This window comes from Tinamus guttatus, unplaced genomic scaffold (genome assembly GCF_059628265.1).
Source record: "Tinamus guttatus ecotype Peru unplaced genomic scaffold, ASM5962826v1 Tinamus_guttatus_pri_ptg000530l, whole genome shotgun sequence".
Taxonomy (NCBI): domain Eukaryota; kingdom Metazoa; phylum Chordata; class Aves; order Tinamiformes; family Tinamidae; genus Tinamus; species Tinamus guttatus.
Window position 1 is genome coordinate 2117239 of NW_028289064.1, and position 18677 is coordinate 2135915.

Genomic DNA, 18677 nt, shown 5'->3' on the forward strand with positions numbered 1-18677 from the left:
CTTGGTTTCCTGATCTCATTTGTCTTTCTTCTCCAGGTAATTAGTCTGGTTTACAGGGAAAAATTAAGTTATCTCAACATCTGCACAGTTCAGTCAAGTCTTTTGTATTCTTTAAGTGTCCAAAATTATTTCTTCAGATTTTTCTTCATTCTTCTTATTACGGTTATCCATTTTTATATGCCCCTGTTGCTGATAGTGTTAAAAAGGTAAAAATAGTCTTAGCAGCTTCTGTATTTGGATCTAGCCTCCTCTGCTGGATATTTATTCAAACTTAGTTCTACAGCTTTTTCTTACAAACCGAGTGTTTTGAAGTGTGTAAATAAGTAATGTGTATGTGCATGTAAATGTGTACGTGTTAATGCATTTGATGTGACATGGTTAGTTTGTATCCCAGAAGACAAATGATATCTCTATAATGTTCTCTCATACTTCATTTAGAAGTACAAATCAAACTGCAGTGTGTAGCATAAGGCTGAAAGTTTGTGTGTTAGAAAAACTAATAAAATTTAGAAGAATGATACAAAGTTTCAGTTCTGAGACTGAGGAGACAAAGGCTGGTCAAAGCACATACAAGTTTAAAATGACTTCTATGTGCTGTAGGATTTTGTGTCGAAACAGGAAACATCCCTCAGTTTACAAATGTTCTAATGTTATTTTGTTTTACTTCAAATCCTTTAAATCCCAAACTTGTGTTTTGTTCATCTTTTTTTTTTTTTTCCTCAGTTCTAAAATACTCAAAAATGATTTTAATACTGACTTGCAAAGCAGGATATCTATTACAGGAGAGTAAGGTAGTTTTTTTTTTGTTTGTTTGTTTTTTTAAAAAAAAGCATACTTGAGCTGGATTATTGAATATTTGTTGTATCTTAGCACATAGAGCCATAAAATTAAAACCGCAGATTTTCCAGTTGGGAAAAGGAATTGAGCCTGGCCCCAATATCCTCACCTTCCCCAGGTCAGTCTCCGGACACTGTGGCAACCTAAGCTTTAGCACAGTGTGTTTGCGTGTCTTCTGCTTAGTGGTTAAGTGAAGGGTTTGGAGCAGGGTGCATCACCACACCTACATTAGACCTGTCTGTAATCATAATTTCTACCTCTCTGCACCTATTCTACAGTTTTGCTTTTTGCCTTATCCTGTGTAGAATGACAGATTAATCTATGCTTCTAGTTTCTCTTAGCTTGTTGATTAATAAATTGTCCTCTTGCCAACACAGCTACATTTATTTGCAAGTCCAAACCAAAAAAAAAAGATGGGGGTTTTCCCCTTTCGCTGGCAATATATGAGATTAAGTACACCTGACTCAGAAACTATTCATGTGTTATAAACCAATTTTTGCAAAAGTCCATGCCTAAATAAAGGGTGGGTAGCCTGTCTGCTAATTTCAGATTTTATTTACCATCATGTTTCAGGGTAACTGAACAGAAGAATGAGTAGTGATTTTATTATTATGCTTTGTACTTCAGAATACAAAATATTATGGATGAAAGTTTGTTATTTTTTTAAAAGTCCACAATCTTTTTGCCTGTATGACAGTGTTAGTACCTGATCAAATATCTACATAGAATAATCCAGAAGTTTCTTTTTGTTTATACACAGCTATATAGGGTGATGAGGATGTATTATAAATGCCCCAAAGAGTGAGGAAGTTCAGTGACTGCTGTGATAAAGCCTTTAATTAGAAGTTTCTCAAAACCACCTTAAAAAATGACTATTTTCTATAAGATGGATACAAGAGTGCATAAAAAAGGCTGTGTGCTGAAAGTGCTTTCTCCTGCAGGCTCCAACTAGGATCCCGCCGGGAAGCTCTGCAGCTGCTCCCGGGAACTACAGCAGCTGCCGGAGGGGCAGCCAAATACAGAGGTTCATGAGCCCAGGGTGGCCACTGAAGCTGGTTTCTATCTACCCACAGAAATTAACTGCTTCACTTTGGAACTTTGTCACTCCTTAAAAGGAATTCGTGGTGGAACGTGAGGCGTTAAAGTGGAAAATACACTAATTTTTGAGTTAGAAGATTTAAAGCTACCTGGAATGTGTGCAAAACCAAGCTGGAGATCTCTCAGAAACCAACCATAAAATCCCATACGAGCAGTTCTTTTAAGTCTGCAAATAATTCCAGGATAATTATTTTAAAATATAATTAGAGTGGGACAGAAGTGGATACCTAGAAGCAGTTATCATGTAAGACTGGAGCAAAGGGACTGGTGTTAAAGAGATTTGGAATAAGGTCACTTTGGGTAAGGCCTCTCGGTCACTATTCACTACAGTAATTTAAAACAGCAAGGGAGCTGCCCAGGAAGCAGTAACATAGGGTATTAAACAAGGCTAGAGGTGTTAAAAGTAGGAAACACTAGGCTGCATGCTATTTATAAACATGTTTCTATTTATGCTATAAAATTTGCTATTGAAATTAAGTGCTTGTGCTGAGTGCTAACCAAACGCTGTGAGGCACTGAACCAGCTTCAGCAGCTGATGTTCTCATCTGCCAGGTTTGCTCACTGAAGGAAGCTTTATATTCAGCACTGCCTCATGAGTATCCCCAAAAAGAGGAAAATAATCGCTCAATTTACTAACAGAAATTGTAAATAATTATAGGAGAGTATTAACAAGTTTTAGCTGAGCCTACAACCTCAGTGAAGAGAGGAAGCAAACTGTTAAGAGTGAGGGGGAGTAAGTAGAGCGTCGAATAATTCATAGTTGGAATTATATATTTCATGTAGGCTGTCCTGTTCATAATAGAATTAATAAATCATAGTATTGGTATTCTTAGCAGATCACCTAGATGGTCACTAGAAAAGAAAATTAATGAGTAGATATTCTTCAAGTGATAGAACAGAGCATGAAAAAGTCAGACATTCAGGATTTTTTTTTTTATTTTGGTCCTTGCAAAAGGATTACATTTTAAATGAATTATTTTCTTTCTTCCTTCCTTTAGTACATTAGAAACTACTTAATCCTAAATGTTAGTTTATGGAATTAATTGCTGCAGAAGGTAACTTCTTGCTTTAGCCACGATGTGTGGCATAATATTTTGGAAGGAACGCACCATATAGAATTGAAGGATAAAGCTGAAACTCATAAATCACGTTTTTTTTTTTGTTTGTTTTGTTTGTTTGTTTTTCATTTTGCTTTATTTTTAGCCCTTCTATTGTTAAGATAATTTCTGAATCTAATAAATTGTAAGGGAATATCTCTGTTGTCATATAGAAGAGTCTCAGCTTGACTAAGTTTTGTCTTTCTATCCTCCTGTCTCTGAAGAAATAACTACTTCCACTATTTTGAATAGGTTTCTGGCCTTAACTCATCTTCTGTCATTATAGACTAGCCCAGTGATATAACATTTTTTTTTAGCTTTATCTTAGGTTTTTTGATACTTTTTGCAGTAAATTGACTATTGCAGGATTTGGGGGGCAGTTTCCCTCAGGATGCTGGACTTACTTTTGAATGTGTTTTACAACACATCCTGCAAGTAGGATTACGCTCTTAAAGCGGCATTGAACTCCTTTTCACTCAGTGAAAAATGTTCCCTGGGACCTTCTTGTATGTTCTTGAAACATAAAAACCCCACTCATACTCAGTGATATGTAATCAGTATGAAAGCATTTAAATCCTTCATTTACTGACTACTGTAGGCACTATTCTTATGTAAAAGTTTTCAAATATTCAGCAGTGTTTTACTGCTCTGAGTCCATATTGTTTGTGCAGTTTTATCATTTTTCAGACTCCTTTTTACACATTTTATTACTCAGACTACTCAATTCAAAATAGAACTATGTGAAGGAAGAGGGCAGTGGTAGCAACCCGGTGTGGGAAATGCACCATCTAGCACGGGTCTCTTCAGTGGGTCCCTTTACAACTAATAGACCATTTTTTAACCCTTCTCTCTGGGTTGTTAAAGCATCTGACCAGATTTCCACCTCGGTACTTGCAATAGCTTCCTAAGCGGTTGTATGGAGGGGGCAGTCGACTATGGAGCCGGAGGAGGGGATGGCAGAGCAGAGAGAGGGACAGCAGAATCCTGACCCAGTGTCACTAGCAGAGACACCGCATCACGAAACCGCAGCCACGTGCTCGGCCCCTGGGGAAGGACGGAGCGAGACGAGCGCCCGTCCTGTGCTCATTGTTGGCCCTACCTGGTACAAAATAACAGGGCCGCCCTGTGATTTCCAGCACATAGCTTTAACATGTGACAGCCAGGGATCACATGGTAATTCCCTATCCTGTTTTAATTAGGGTCACTTGCAACTAAGTGTTAAAACTTCAGATTTTTTTTTTTCTGGGAAAGTAATTTTTTGTGTTTCTCTCCTGAATGTTAAGTAGACAGTTTCATAACACTGCTTTACTGGTCATTTCTGTTTGGATGTTCTCATGAGAATAGCAGTAATTGATTTGATGCTAGAAACACCACATGGTCCTGTTTAACACATAAGAGTTTCTCATTTCATCAGGATGTTGCATCTCCCTATTAAAAAAAAAAAAAAAAAAGTTAAAAGGAAGCTTTTGAATCTAAAGGATGATATTCTTACTTTACTAGTCATTGAATGGGACAGGAAATAGGAGATCTTAAAAAATGTTTGCAATATTATCTTTTTTTTGCTTTTTTGTATTCCCTACATAAATCAGAAATTCTTACAGCAATAAAAGATAACTAAATGATCTGGTTACACAGTACATACAGGGGAGAAAAAAAAAGAATATATGTAAGATACAAACTATTTTCCCTCATAGAGAAAAGGCTTGAGGAATACAGATTTACCCAGTCACTATTTCAACTTACGATACAATAAGGACTTCAGGTAGGCTTTGTACTTATTGCCTCTCAATCATGAATGCACTGAAATAACCAAGTTAATATATCATACCAAAGTTATGAGACATTAAGTACCTTATTAGAGAGGCCTTCCACACCAGTTATCTATAATAACAAAAAAAGCTGAGATGCAAATTTTAAAAGGAGCATCATTAGCAAATGTAAAATAACAGGAGTATACTTATAATTGCTTTATACAGAAAAAAGTAAATCTACTAGTATCTTCAGTATGTAAGAATTAATTCTAAGTGTTATACAAATCAGAAACATGTTTGCTTTTAACATGCTCTTACTGTTGTCTACTAGAGTAGTTACAAGAGAGAACAACCAAACAAAACGAATGCATGCAAGGAGTCAAATATACTCAATTTCTGACCCCAGCTTGACAGTGGATTTTTGTGTCTGATTTTTTATTTTCTTTCTCTCTTGGTGGAGGGGAAAGAAAATAAATTGTCCTTCCAATGAGGCCAGAGAGTAGGGTGATATCAGATGTTCAGTGTTAATACAATTTACTGTTGTAAAGAGGTATTTCTTCATATGAACAGGCTCTCTTTAAACCTAGAGCAATAGAAAACTAAGCTATGCAATACCAGCTTTTATAGTATAGTTATCAACAATTTAATTAAAGATGAACTTCTAATACCATAAAATAAAATAAAAAGCACTGGAAGCTGAACAACTGTCTCCTAGAATTTTATATTCCTAAAATACACAATAGCCAAATTCCATGAGGCATCAGAAATGGCATGCGGAATTTAACGTGTAGCACATTATACGCAGCTATGTTGTTTGTTGTGATTAGAACCTCACAATATTACAGACTTGTTTAGAAGAGTGAACATCTTACACTGAAAGAATATACTGTAAGCCTTCCTTTGGCTAGGAGAAACTTTAATACATGAAATAACAATCAAAATTGGTAAAACCTGTTTGAAATTTCTGTGTGGACTTTTCCAAAAAAACAAACAAACAAACAAAGAGGCATTATATTTTTATATTTCAGAAACCTGAGTTAGATATTGTAACAAGAGACCCTTCCTGGACCTAAACAGATCAAATTGTAGGATCTCCACCCTTACTTGCTCCAGCTGGATTTAGTGCTTTTAAATGTAATTTAAAGTCTAGTTGTATTTAACACCCAGATGACTGATGTATTTAAAACTCTTGTACAAAATGCTTTCATTTTAGTAAACCTTATTCTTTTCATTGCACTATATATTTTGAGTTCAGAAGAAGATGGAGCCCTGAAGGGGCTCCAGTATTAAAAAAGGGTGCACTACTCATTTTCAACAGTTCCATGTTTATACAGAAAATAACAGCAATTGAACGGCTGTTTCCATTACATTTCAGTTGCTTTGTCATTCATTGCAATACAGATTTTAGAACAGATACCGTTTAAAGTTGAGAAAAGCTGGATTAGGCTTGCCTATGACCTTACTTATTTCTGCTGTTATTTTAATAAACTGGACAAACAGCATAGCATAGCATGATATGTATTCTATATGTTTAAAATATAGTATGAATGTCATTATCCTTTTTAAGGGAAAAGTAATGTTGCTGTTGAACTACTGAATATACACTTACTGGTCTCTGAGAGCTGGAAAACAAGAGGCTTCTGGTTATTATGCAAAACAGGATACCAATTCTAGGTAATGACTAGTGTCATTATCTACTGTACTACATGTAAATGTTAAAAACGGCAAAAAAGCCTGGATATCCTAACTGCAAGGAAAATAAAAATTTCAGTCTATTCATAATCCTGACTCTGAAAAGCTTTATACATTCTATTATCACCTTAACTGAACAAAAATGAGTGCTGATTTTGCGTTGTTTTAGATTCTTTGTTTTTCAAATATCACACTTCTCTTTTTAGTATCACTTGTTAATAAACAACTCCAAAATAGATGGAAGCAATCTATTGCAGGGAAAACATTAAGAACTGCTGAGCCCAAGAGTTCTGAGCCAAAACTTCATTAATGCATAGCGTCCTGTTTGTATCAAATGTTATTGTGCATTTTGCATGTTTTGCACTTGTCTCAGGCCTGTATTGAGGTTAGAAGTACAAAGGTCAATTAAGGATAAACTCAAGCCTGAATATCCTCTTTTTACATTTCAGAATGTTTCTTTACACTGGGCTTTCTATTATATATTACTTTTTTTCTTTCATCAGTGGAAGTAGAGAGTTGCATTTAATTGCCTTTTCTGCTCAGGTATTTAATTTTTCAGTTTGTGTTTTACGTCAAGCCCAAACTATGACCGAGTGTTGCCATTTATTTTTGTTGTTGCCTTTCGTGCCTGCTAGCTGGATAAACTAAATTTTTTTTTTCTGAAAAACATTATGGATGCTTCATATACAATTGAGCTTTTTATACATTATGAATACTATTTCCAACTAGCAAATGCTTAAGCTTTCAAATTAGCGTAAAAAGCAATATGCAATTTGCACGTTTGGTGCTAGTGTAACTAGTGAAATACCAGTGAACACAGCGGTGCTCTTTAGTTTATGTAGAGCCTTCACATAATAAATAAATCCTCATAGCAACGGCCCCGAATTATCCATTTGCATAACGGGAAACGATTCTGCCGCGGCCGCCGTGGCGCGGGGGGACTTGCCGGTGTCGCGGTGCAGGGTCCTGCGCGCGGGGCAGCCCCGCAAGCGGCTGCGCCGGAACCGGCTGCTGCAACCGCTGCTCGCGGCTGCCGCCGGCGCCTTCCCCTTCTGCCAAGCCTACGATGGGGGATCCTCATGAGGCAGATGAGGAGCTTCAAAAGCGGCTTTGGGGCTTGTGCTGTAGACTTGTACATTGAAAATGAACAAAACAAAAAAAGGTTCTTGAAACCCTCCTGTTAGCCTGTGTCCTGTTTCCTCAAGTTGTGTTTCCCGGGATACTGCGCGGCAGAGAAAAAAAAACAAGTTGTGTTTAGTGTTATGTAAACCGCGCAATGCAACAGCAGTCGCGTTAACAGCAGCTGTGTCTGAACCCAACCAGAACTCCGCTGTGTCGGTACCTCTCTCCTGAGTCACCGCAGGCGCGCGGGTGCGGGTTGGCGCTGCGCTCCTCGCAGGAGCGCCGCGGCCGCGGGGGTCCCGGCGCCCCGAGGCGGGCGCCGCGCGGGGCCGAGGAGCCGCCGGCGCAGCCGCCCCGCGCCCGCGCAGCGCGAGCGTCCGCGGGGAGCGCGCGGCGCCCCGAGGTCACAATGGCCGCGGGCGGGCGCCCCGCTCCGGCCGTTGCCCCGGCGGCGGCGCCGCACTCGGAAGCAAACAAGCGGCGGGTAAGTCCCGCGGCAGGTGCCGGCGGCTGCGCGGGCGCCCTCCCCTCTGCCCGCTCTCCCCGGGCGCCCTCCGCCTCGGTAGCGGCGGGACCCCCCGCCCCGTCCCCCCCGGCTGTCCGAGCCCGGCCGCCCCCGCTCCCTTCCCGCGGCGCTGCCCGCTCGGCCGGAGCGGCCCCGCCGCGCTCCCGAGCCCGCGCTCGCCGCGCCCGTGCCCGCGCTGCGCGCGCTCTCCCCCGGGCGGCGCTGTGCCCGCGCGCTGCGCGATGCAGTGTGGGAATGGCTGTGGCGCTGGGGTTGGCTGAAAGAGGCGGCCAGTCGAGGTTTAATGTCCGCCATGTTGGCCGTGGCGTATTGAGCGGAGCCGGAGCGGCGGAGGAGAGGAGCCAGCGCCCAGCCCAGCCGCGCCCGCCGGCGCCGCCGGGCCCCGTGTCGGAGCGCGCCCCGCCCCGCCGGGGGAGCCCCGGTCCCTCCATGAGAGCGCTCGGCGGGGTCCGGCTCTCAGCTCGGAGCGCTCTTGCTGTCGCCCCCCCCTCCCCAGCCGGAGCCGCCATCGCCGCCTAACATGAGCAAACTGTCGTTCCGGGCCCGGGCGCTGGACGCGTCCAAGCCGCTGCCCGTCTTCCGCTGCGAGGACCTGCCCGACTTGGCCGAATATGCCTCCATTAACCGGGCCGTGCCGCAGATGCCCACGGGCATGGAGAAGGAAGAGGAGTCGGTACGTGAGACCCCCCCCCCCCCCTCGGCCGGGTCCCTCCATCCCCCCCGCACCCGGGGCCCCCACCTTCGCCTCTGCGCAAGCACAAAATGGCCGCCATCTTCCCCTGGCTCTCCCCGCCCGCCGGGAGGGGGGGAGCGGGCGGGTAGGGCGCGCAGGCCGGCCGGCCGCCCCCCGCCCCGGCGCGGCCGCTCCGGCCCGCCGCCCCGGCCTGCGGCGCCCTCCGCCCCGGCGCCCGCCGCGGCCCCGCCGCGCGCCCCGAAAGGCACAAAGGGCGTCACGTGACGCCGCGGGCAGCCGCCATTTTGTCTCGGGCTTCTTTGGGCTGGGCCTTGTGCGGCAGCGGCGGGGGAGACGGGGCCGCCGCGCGCCGCCGGGTGGCGCTGCCGCGTCGGGGCCGCCGCGGGGCCCGCGCGGGACCGCGGCCCGCGAGGCGCTCCCTTGCCCTCCCTTCATCCCCCTGCGCGCACAGACACGCGTGTCCCGCCGAGGGCTGCCGGCGCCTGGGCTTCTGTCCCGCTGTGTCCGGGGATAAAGTGTTTCCAGGCACGCAGGGACTAAGTAAAGTCCCTGAGAGGCACCGAGAAATCACTACGGAAATACTGCTCAAAGTCGGGCTTTTCAGGTTCCGAAGTTTCTACCGTTTCCTTCCCAGACCGACTGTCTCAATGGAGATTGAAACTTGAGCCTTTTCCAACTGCAGGCTCACTTAATCATTCAGTTAATGCAGTCTGGGACAGGTATAACATATAATAGCTGTTACTGCTGAAGACTTACTGCTAAAGAGCCTGAGTTATGCAAGTGTGTTTTTTCTCTCTTCTTTTTTTTTTTCCCTCCACTGTTTATACATCTGATAGCCCTCATTATTTCCTTCATGTTTGAGTGTGTATATATAGTGCATTAAGTGCAGCAGTCCAAGAGAAACATGTATAAATAAGATTATATAAAGTCTTGACAGTGACAAGAACAAATGTGACAATTTTATTCTTTTGAATCTTGTTAGCTGTCAGACTGCCATTGTCCCTTGAAGGTGACAGACAGGCTGTGAAGTTCCCATTTGCCCTTCTCTATGTAGCAAACTCTATTTTAAATAATTTCTTCAAAATGTAAAGTATACCTACCCAAGTGAAATCTTCCCTTTGTACGACTGTTGGTCTGTTAACTGACTGTGTGAATGCTTTAAAAAGTTTTTAAATTGTGTGATTTCTAGATATTTTAGGCAGAGTAGTTTTTTTTTTGCATGGCAGCATTATATTGTCTTAATTCAATAATGAGTCTTTAAAAAAAATACTTAATTTTTGGTATGAATGCCCACCAATTACAACACTTGGTGGTATTACATAATTATGTACAACTTGCAAACGTCTTTTAACATCCACCGCAATACATACTATGAACTGCAGTTATATTCTGTGTTACTTTGTGAAGTGATAGTTCTGAAAAACCGTTATTGGAGCGGTATCTGTTTAGTAAGAGCAGCGTATCAGCAGTACATAGGTATGTTTAGATGCACCACCTTTTTGAACGCAGAAGGTATATTCTGAATTCATACCTGTGGATTCTGGTATGGGAGAGCACCCTTCATTTCCACTCGCTTCAGAATTGCTGTGATACTGGATAGCTGAGTTTATTTGTCAGTTGAAGTGTGTGCATCGGTATGTGTGCATCTACATATATAGGAATTTTCAGGTAGCTGTCTTTCTCTTCCAATGTTTGTCTTCCACTTTCAAGTCTTTGGGGTAAAAAAAAAATATGGAGACACTAACTATGTAATCTCCATAAACATGTCCCAGTTAAGGAGAAGTGCTACGAACAAGGAAAAACTGTTAAGTGCTCATTATATGACTTTGTTTCTGTGATTAGTATAATATTTTAATTCTGAAGGGTAGACTTTGCAAATAACACTTCAGAACTTTGAGTGTAAGCAAGCGCCTCTCGCAGTTTCTCACACTTCCCCCATGTCATTTTTTTCTAAATACATGTGTGCAAAACTTGTGTATGATTTCATAAACACATGTGTCTTCTTGAATGCTTCTAGGAACTTAATAGGTAAAGCAATTGACATTGCACTCTTTTCCCTTTCTTGTTTCTAAATTTTTTTTTTCCTCCTTTCTCTCAATCTCCATTCTTCCCTTTGTGTCTCCCTGAAACCTTTCTCTCCAGTTCTTTTGGTGTTGACAGCAGAGACATGGTAATGGACTATACTTAGGACATATGTCGCAGGTTAATGCAGTTTCTTTTTCCTCAACTTCACGTAGTGGAGGATTTTGGGAAGTGGGGAATTGTGTGTACATTGCATAGCAATTGAACAATTAATTTGGAGGTATGGTGTGCTTTTTTTTTTCTTCCCTAATAGTACATTAATATTAGAGCTATTTTGTGGTATCTCCTTCTTTTCAAATAGATGGTAAAGTGGCCATAAGAGGTGTGGTTGTGCATATAGGGAGATGAGAGGGACTTCAAATAGTGTGAGAACAGCCATTTCTATCTGTTGTATAAATAGAATTCTAACATTGCTTTGAGTTTCCATAAATGTAGTTTTTAAAGGAATGCATACTTTGAGTTAAGAGCTCTTCTCTTGACTAAATAACTTTCCCTAGGGAAAAATGCAATCAAAGAGATAATATTTAAGCATCAAGTCACAAGATTATTTAAATGACTAATTAGTGTTTTGATGAACAAAAAGGAATCTATTTTGCTTCCCTTTCATCTTATCTTTCTCCCATCTTGTTCCTACAAAGAATAAATGCAGAAAATAAGATTTTCAATATTAAAACTTGAAAGTTCAGGTGAACACTGATGTGTTTTGAAGGCTCAAAAGCCTTATGAATTTGAGTCTGAATACACGGAAGGGCTTTAGTAACCACCTAAAAGAGAAGGGCAACAACGGTCTTAGTGATGTTAAATCATTTAACAAGTAGGATATACTTTTCTGCTTAGCAAGTCATGAATTAAGTTAGTGGGTTTTTTCGACATTATAGTAAAAAGCTTTTTGGCACAGAGACAATTGTACTTGAAGTTATGAACAGATACTGTGTGCTGACGGTTGGTTTAGCTCCCAGGTTCCAAGGGTAAACACGTTGTGACTGTTGCTGAGTCTGTTTCTGAACTGAAGAAAATAAAATTAAAAAAAAAACATGGATCTTGAAAACACTAAGCTTTCAGAAATATGACATTTCTTATGCAACATTGAGCATCTACTCTATTGTCTCAAAACTCTGTAGTTACTGTTATCTGCTTTAGTTATGAGAAACAGTGAACAGGTTACTTAATATTCTGATAATGCGAATTCAGCTAACATGTGCAAGTGCATTTTACTTGATAATAAACTGCTTATAAAAAGGAGTAGAGAAAGTTGAATGAAGGAGGAAAAAATTATTTAAAGGATGTTAATTAAAAATAAAAAGGAAATTCAGATTCAAAGTAGGCTTGAAACATAAAGGTGACTGCTGGAAAAGCAGTGCAAAGGCATCTAGGTTATTTGAGGAAAAAATGTTGCTTAAAAAACCTTTTCAACATGTTAAATACTTCCTTTTTAAAATATAAGTTATGTGTAGCTTTGCAAACATCCTAGGTCTGGTGGTGTCCAACCATACCAGTGAAGATTATACTTGTTTGCACTATCTTATTTTGTTTGTTTTTCCTTCCCTTGAAAGGAAAGGGGATGCAGCCCCTTTCCCACATTCCTCAAAACACGCTAGGCTCTTTTACCTCAAAGATAAGAAACTTTTTTTTTTTTTTTTCCAGGACTTTGTTGGTAAGTTTTAGCATTTTGATTCTTGTATAAAATTACTCTGAATATAGTTTCTTTTGAAAAGAGAAGGAACTTTAAGGATGTTTTAGTTACGTTTGAAGAAAATCAAAACCTGATGTTCAAAGGATCTCAACCCAACTTCTAAGGCGTATTTAAAATGTCAGGAAGTTTGAATTTCTTATGTTCTTTATCTGAAGTTGTGTCTCACAAAGATTAGTGTGTGAACAGAGATACTTCTAATTAAGTCCCCTAGTATATGTCAGAGAAACGAATTAATGAAACAGGAAAATATGACTAATGGCTTTTCTGTGGGTAATAGCAGTCCATTTATTGCAGGAATATGGTCCTGTGGGTACGGGAATTACCCTGTTCTGCTGTGTGTTGTTGTTGTTGTTTTGTTTTGTTTTTCCCTTGAGTGCAATAGTAATATCATTTATATCAAAATAACACTGACCATGCTAAGGTTTTAATTATTCACAACTATGTTTTTAAAAGTTGTGTTTTTCATTTAGTCTTTGTTTACATTCCTGCTTGTATAGCTTAGATAAGCTTTTCTAAATCTTGATGTCTCTGTCCTTGGTGTTGAGAAGAGGGAAAGGGTATGGCAGGATTATGCTGTATAACTGAGGAACTAATTTTTTATTGGTAAATATTTTACATCTTCTGGGCAAGCTTTGCTAATTGTAGTTAATGCTGCTAAAAGCTGATTGAGGAATTAAGCACCTTGAGTCTGAAATTTGTGCAAGTGTTTGTTAAGTTCTTGCTATTTTCCTGTGAGTGAATGCTACAATACAACTAACAGGCTGCAGAGCAAATGGAATTAAGTCTGCATGTGGATTGTCAGCCTGAAGAACTGTCATATTCTGTCTTCAGGGTACTTAAGCAAACTATTCAAATAGTTTAAAGTGTTTTTTTTTTAATTTATTTAAATTCATCGTTTCAGTTATATTAGTTCCCTCTGTCTTTGGGGAGCTTGTTTGATAACATGTCATTACTGGACATTCTTGATCTTTTGCTGATATGAACAACCAGTATTTCCGAAATGCTATTTAACTCCTGATGAAGAGGAGTCTAATGTTCATTCAAATTCTTAAGAACACTTTAAGCGTGTTTTCTAGTAGAATGTCTCTAACCTGGCAAAGTGAGACTCAGTTTTCACGTTTACCCATTTGGACAGGTTCAGAGAATAGTGCCTGAGGCAGAGCTATCCCAGCTCTTCTCCAAGCAGCACATAAACAGAAGCCATGCACTAGTGAAGTAAACATGTAGTTGAGGCATATAAATAGTTTTGAAATCTCATGCTGAAGTTTCTCTAGTGGCACTATGATCTCTATGATCTCTTTGGTCAGGGCTTTCCTCCTTATTTAAGAAATTGCATTCTGTGTGTGCTGCCATGACAATATGTATTTCCTTCTACTTAAGTACCTGTGTACGCAGTATTTAAATACTTTAAAAATAACAGTTACCTTGCTGATGGGTGATTCACTGGTTGCAAGTTCTTTAGTATCTTGCTAGGGCAAACAGAACTGTGACTGTCAAGTCATTACAAATCTCATTTGGATTTGTTTTTTTGTGCTCTTTGTTCCCTTTTTCAATAATGGTAGGTATTTTACACACCTGAAATGTTGATTCAAATTAGGATCTCTGGCTGGTGATGAAGTGTGACTCCTTCAGGGAGCAATTTGGTCATTTCTGTCTTTGACCATCTAAAGAGATTATGTGATTTTTGTGGTAGGAAACCCTTGCGCACCTCTGTGCCCCCCTTTTGCACTTAGGGGTGTCATGGTGGCACAGCGATGGATTACCTTTTTTTTTTTTGAGGCTGTAGTGACATGGTCTTACTGAAGTTGAAATCGGAAAAAGCAAAACTTAGTCATATTTTTGTAAGAACTGGAAATGTAGAAGACTCTTATGGGTTGTTGAGAATTTCCTGTAAACAGTCGTGGTAGATTAAGCCCCTTGTTAGTGCCACTGGGAAGTTGGGCACTAAACAGGTTCCTTGAGGTGGTGAGCAGGGTGTTATCATGTGGATAGTGGGATTTTTAGCTCTGCATACGAAGTCAGTTAAATACAGTATTGTTAACACCTAAGGAGAGCTTAGGTGTATGCTGGAGGGTAATGTTTGAAAATACCTAAAAGTATTAAATACTTCAAAGAGTTTAGAAAATTAGTGGAAAGAGTGATTGATCAGCTGCACTTTGTACAGATCAGAGGCTTTTCCAGGAGACCCAAATTTTATTTTGAAATGATGGGGAATATGAATTTGCAGATCAACTTTGAAGAGTTTCAAGCTGGAACACGTGCATTCTAGGTGAAGAATTTTCTTCTTAAATTTATTTAATCTCTTTTAAATAAATAACTTGTCAGGATGATAAATTCTACTTAAATAAGATATTCCAGGAAAAATAAGTGTAGAGTAGTCTTAAAATTATTGGTTTGAATTAACCACGTTGAAATTATTTTTAAGCTTTTCATGACTACTTTGTAACTGCATGTGGGTAACAGCAGTGGTTTCATAGCATAATAATCCACACTTGAGGTCAGTTGTGAAAATTCAGATGCAAGATAAAATAGATTAGACTTACCTGGTTATTTCCTCAGTATCAATGAGGGTGATTAAACATTAGAAGTGTCTCTTCAAATCATTTACATCAAGATCTTTTTTTAAGCGGTATTCTTAACGCAAGGAGGAGTAGGACAGGTAGAGCTTTGGAGGTGAGGAAGAGCTTTTGGCCATACATGATTTTAAGTAACTTTAAGACTCGAGTTTTGTGGAAGGGCACCTCCTTCTCCTCCTTCCTCACTTTCTATGAACTTTTGTATTTTTTTGGGGAAGGAGCCAAATAGCCTTATTTTCATGACATACATATTTCTTAATTTTATTTATACGATGCAATGGCTTTTAGCAAAGAAACAGCTATTAATTTAATGCAATAAAATGTTTATAAAGGCTTTATTCGCAGAGGAAGGCAATAATTCAGTAACAAAAGAATCAGAGTGACACAGATTTTCTTTTAGATTTCTGTAGCCAACATCCTGTATTTTACTCCAATACATAGTTAAGGTGTTCACAGGAATCTGCCCCCCCGCCCCGGAAAATGTGAATTGTAATGTGGAAACCTTTGTTTATTTATTTATTTATTTGACTGTATGGTTTTGTTTTCTGTGTTTTGAGAATCATATAATTACAGGATAGTGTTCCTCAGCAGCACATATGCATTTATTTCAATATACACTTGCAGAGCATATTCAACATTAGTTTTGAATATTTGAAGCTAAATACATTACTTTCTTACGCCTTTCTTTCAAAGGCTTAAGTGTGGATGTCTGTGTGTGAGCGTCTGCTCTGCCAGAAGACATCCCTTTAATTTGTTGGCTTTTGATACATGTAATCAGTCGTTTGTTCTTTTTTTTCCCCCCCTTTTCTTGGTTTTTGTAAGAAGAATAAATAGCTTTAATATCAAGGAATGCATCGAACGACTAATATATCTGGGCAGGAAGACCAGTTGCTCCTTTTGTCTGTATAAAACTTCCTCCTTGATAAGCCCATGTGTTCTCTCTTCCCTCCTTCCCACTGTATTTGTATATTTGTCAGCTGTATGCTGAGAGGATCTCTTTGGTTAAGCCAGTCCACAAGGGTGGAAAAGCAAAGGATGAGCGGAGGATGGTTTGAAAGATTTTTGAAAAATTTTCTCATCTGTCAGTCCCTCCAAGGACAGGACCTTCCAGTGAGAAAGGAAATAGCCCTCTTAAGATTTGACTGCTGCTCTTAAAGATCCATTTTTTATATATATTTAATTGGGAGTTTAAAAAAATCATACTTCTTCAGTTGAATTGGAAACTTCTGAGAGCGTCTTGTTGGAAGGGATCATTTGTCAGTGTCCAAAGGGGCATAACATCTTGGTACAAAATTGGGCACTCTTTGTTTAGGAGAGGAGGGGTGTTACGATAGGATGAACCTGGCCTAAATTTCATTTTAAATTTGTAGCTTTATATCAATATCATGACTTAAAGCCTCTTGCGTTTTAATGATCAGTGGAAGATAGTTCAAGATTTTGTAACCTGCCTGGAAGACTTTACATATCTTGGCTCATGGGAGAAAGATAGGGCAGTCTTGTTACAGAATCTCTATACTTCACAGTGCTGTCCCTTTGCTGCTGTAATTTGGAGGACTTAGGATTTCGGCACCTTTGCTGATTGGGAAGGTCTTGGCCTGGAAACTTAAGTTCTGCATAGGCGTTTGTTTCCACGTTTCCTTTTCAACACTGGAGGTTTTTAAGCAAAGCTGTATTATGAAAGTGTAACGACAGTGGGTTAAAGATATAGAACCTCTCTTGGAAAGGAAAGTGGGTTGGGAGCTGTTTTGCCAAACTAATACCAGTCGTGAGTCTTGCCCAAAATGCCCTGCTTGGTGCTAGTAAGAGAGCACATACTGTAAAACTTGATTCATTTGTTCTTCTATTTGTGCATTTATTCCCTGTGTTCGTCTGTACTGTTTATGCAGTACATAACACCTTTGTTTCTAGATACTTTCCCAGGTTTAATTATTTGAAATGTCCTGTTTTCTTGTTTTTAAAATCTGTAATTTTCTCTCCTTAAATCTCTTCATAACATTGTCACTTACATTCCTGGTCTTCTGTTTGCCCTTTGCATTGCCTCTTAAGAAATGCAATTTCTAACTGCAAAACTGCCCTGTTTCTCCACCCACAGTGTTAGTATTTTAGCTGGACATGTCTTGTGTGCCTATTAGACTTTCGTCTTAAAGTATGAGGAAACTAAACCTTAAAAGATTGAGGGGAAAAATGGGAACTGGCAGCAGGAACATTTATAATATTGTGATGTCTTATATGTGGTATTTACAGTTCTCTAACAAGTTCTATAACACAGGCTTCTTGCTTGTTCTAAGATGAGCTCTCTTCTGAATTAGCAGGGTGATATTTATTGGAATGCTTGGGAGTAAGGCTATAGGAAAGAGCTGACTCAATGTTCAGCACTGCAGATCTTTCATATTTGGTAGAGTTACTGGGTTACTGTAAGTGAATTACTTCTATAAAAGTTTTAAGAACTACAGACTGTGAGTCTGTGGATGAATTTACAGACTTTTTATTGTTTCTCATCCATCACTTGCACATTTTTATTGTCAAAAGTGATGGCGTGTTTGCCCTTGCTCAGATAAGTTAGTGTTTTAGGTTGGGTTTTTAATGTGGGTATTGTTGTCTTAAAGTGGAGACCAAGTACTGTATGAGGCTGTTCAAATGAAAGGATTTTTTTCCTCCCCATTTCGAGCAAGAAATGCACTTTCATCAAGTTAGAACTTAAAAAGATTTCAAGATAGAAGAGTAGGCAAGACTATTCTCTCGTTGTTTGCATGTGATGAGGAAGAACCTTAAGTGGAAGTAAGGCAGTTTTTCTTATGTCACCAACGTAAAACTTCTTCAGTTGGAAAACATTGAATCTGGCTTAAAAAAAAAAAAAAATCTTTGGCTTTAGATGGTATTTTTCACAAACTAAAAGAAGTGCCAGGGCAGAAATTAGGGAAACATTCCCATTTAAAAGCTTTTAAACAGGGGCACTTTATAGCAGAGCTGTAGGATTAGAGTGATTCACACAATTTGGTTGCATGTTTATTCTTTTCACCCTTTCTCTGGGGGAGAAGCACATTTTCTGAGTTGCCTGCGGTTTTATTTTATTTGTACGGTTATGCACTAATCATTATGCAAGTCCTGTTTTTCTGTGCAAACCTACTTTTACTTTAGCTCAAGTTTCGAAGTGTTCGTAATAAGCTCATGTTACTGAGAAAAAGGTACCACAAGTTCTCTGCTACTTACAATTTTGGGCATCTTAACTTCATGGATGGGTATGTTGCGTGACTGGAGTGCACTTGGAGGATAATAAATAAGTTGTTGTGTGACAGGATAGTATGGAGTTCCCAAGTTATTGGGTAACAATAGGAAAAATATTCATGGATACTCTCATGGGTAAACAAGAGCCTACTGTAAGGGGGGGAAAAATGTAAAACCAAGCCCTCAGTTTGCTCATTATCAGTTTCCTTAGGCAAATAACGATGGTCAATGGGCATGACTTATAAACCTGATTATTTTTAAAAGTTGTATCCAGTGATTGGTTT

At 39.9% G+C, this 18677-nt stretch overlaps 1 protein-coding gene across 3 annotated transcripts in view; it reads left to right on the top strand.

Annotated features, from left to right (window-relative positions):
* Window positions 1-18677, top strand: part of EPC1 (enhancer of polycomb 1) — a 62338-nt gene that overhangs the window by 7453 nt on the left and 36208 nt on the right. For 2 of the 3 annotated variants that reach the window (XM_088533974.1, XM_088533975.1), the window contains exon 1: window positions 8328-8796. The exons of the other annotated variant lie outside the window; for it this stretch is intronic. In XM_088533974.1, coding sequence (XP_088390100.1) covers window positions 8644-8796 — 153 coding nt within the window. In that variant the 5' untranslated portion in view covers window positions 8328-8643. Of the gene's footprint in view, window positions 1-8327; window positions 8797-18677 lie in introns of those variants that run through there. 3 annotated transcript variants of the gene reach the window in all.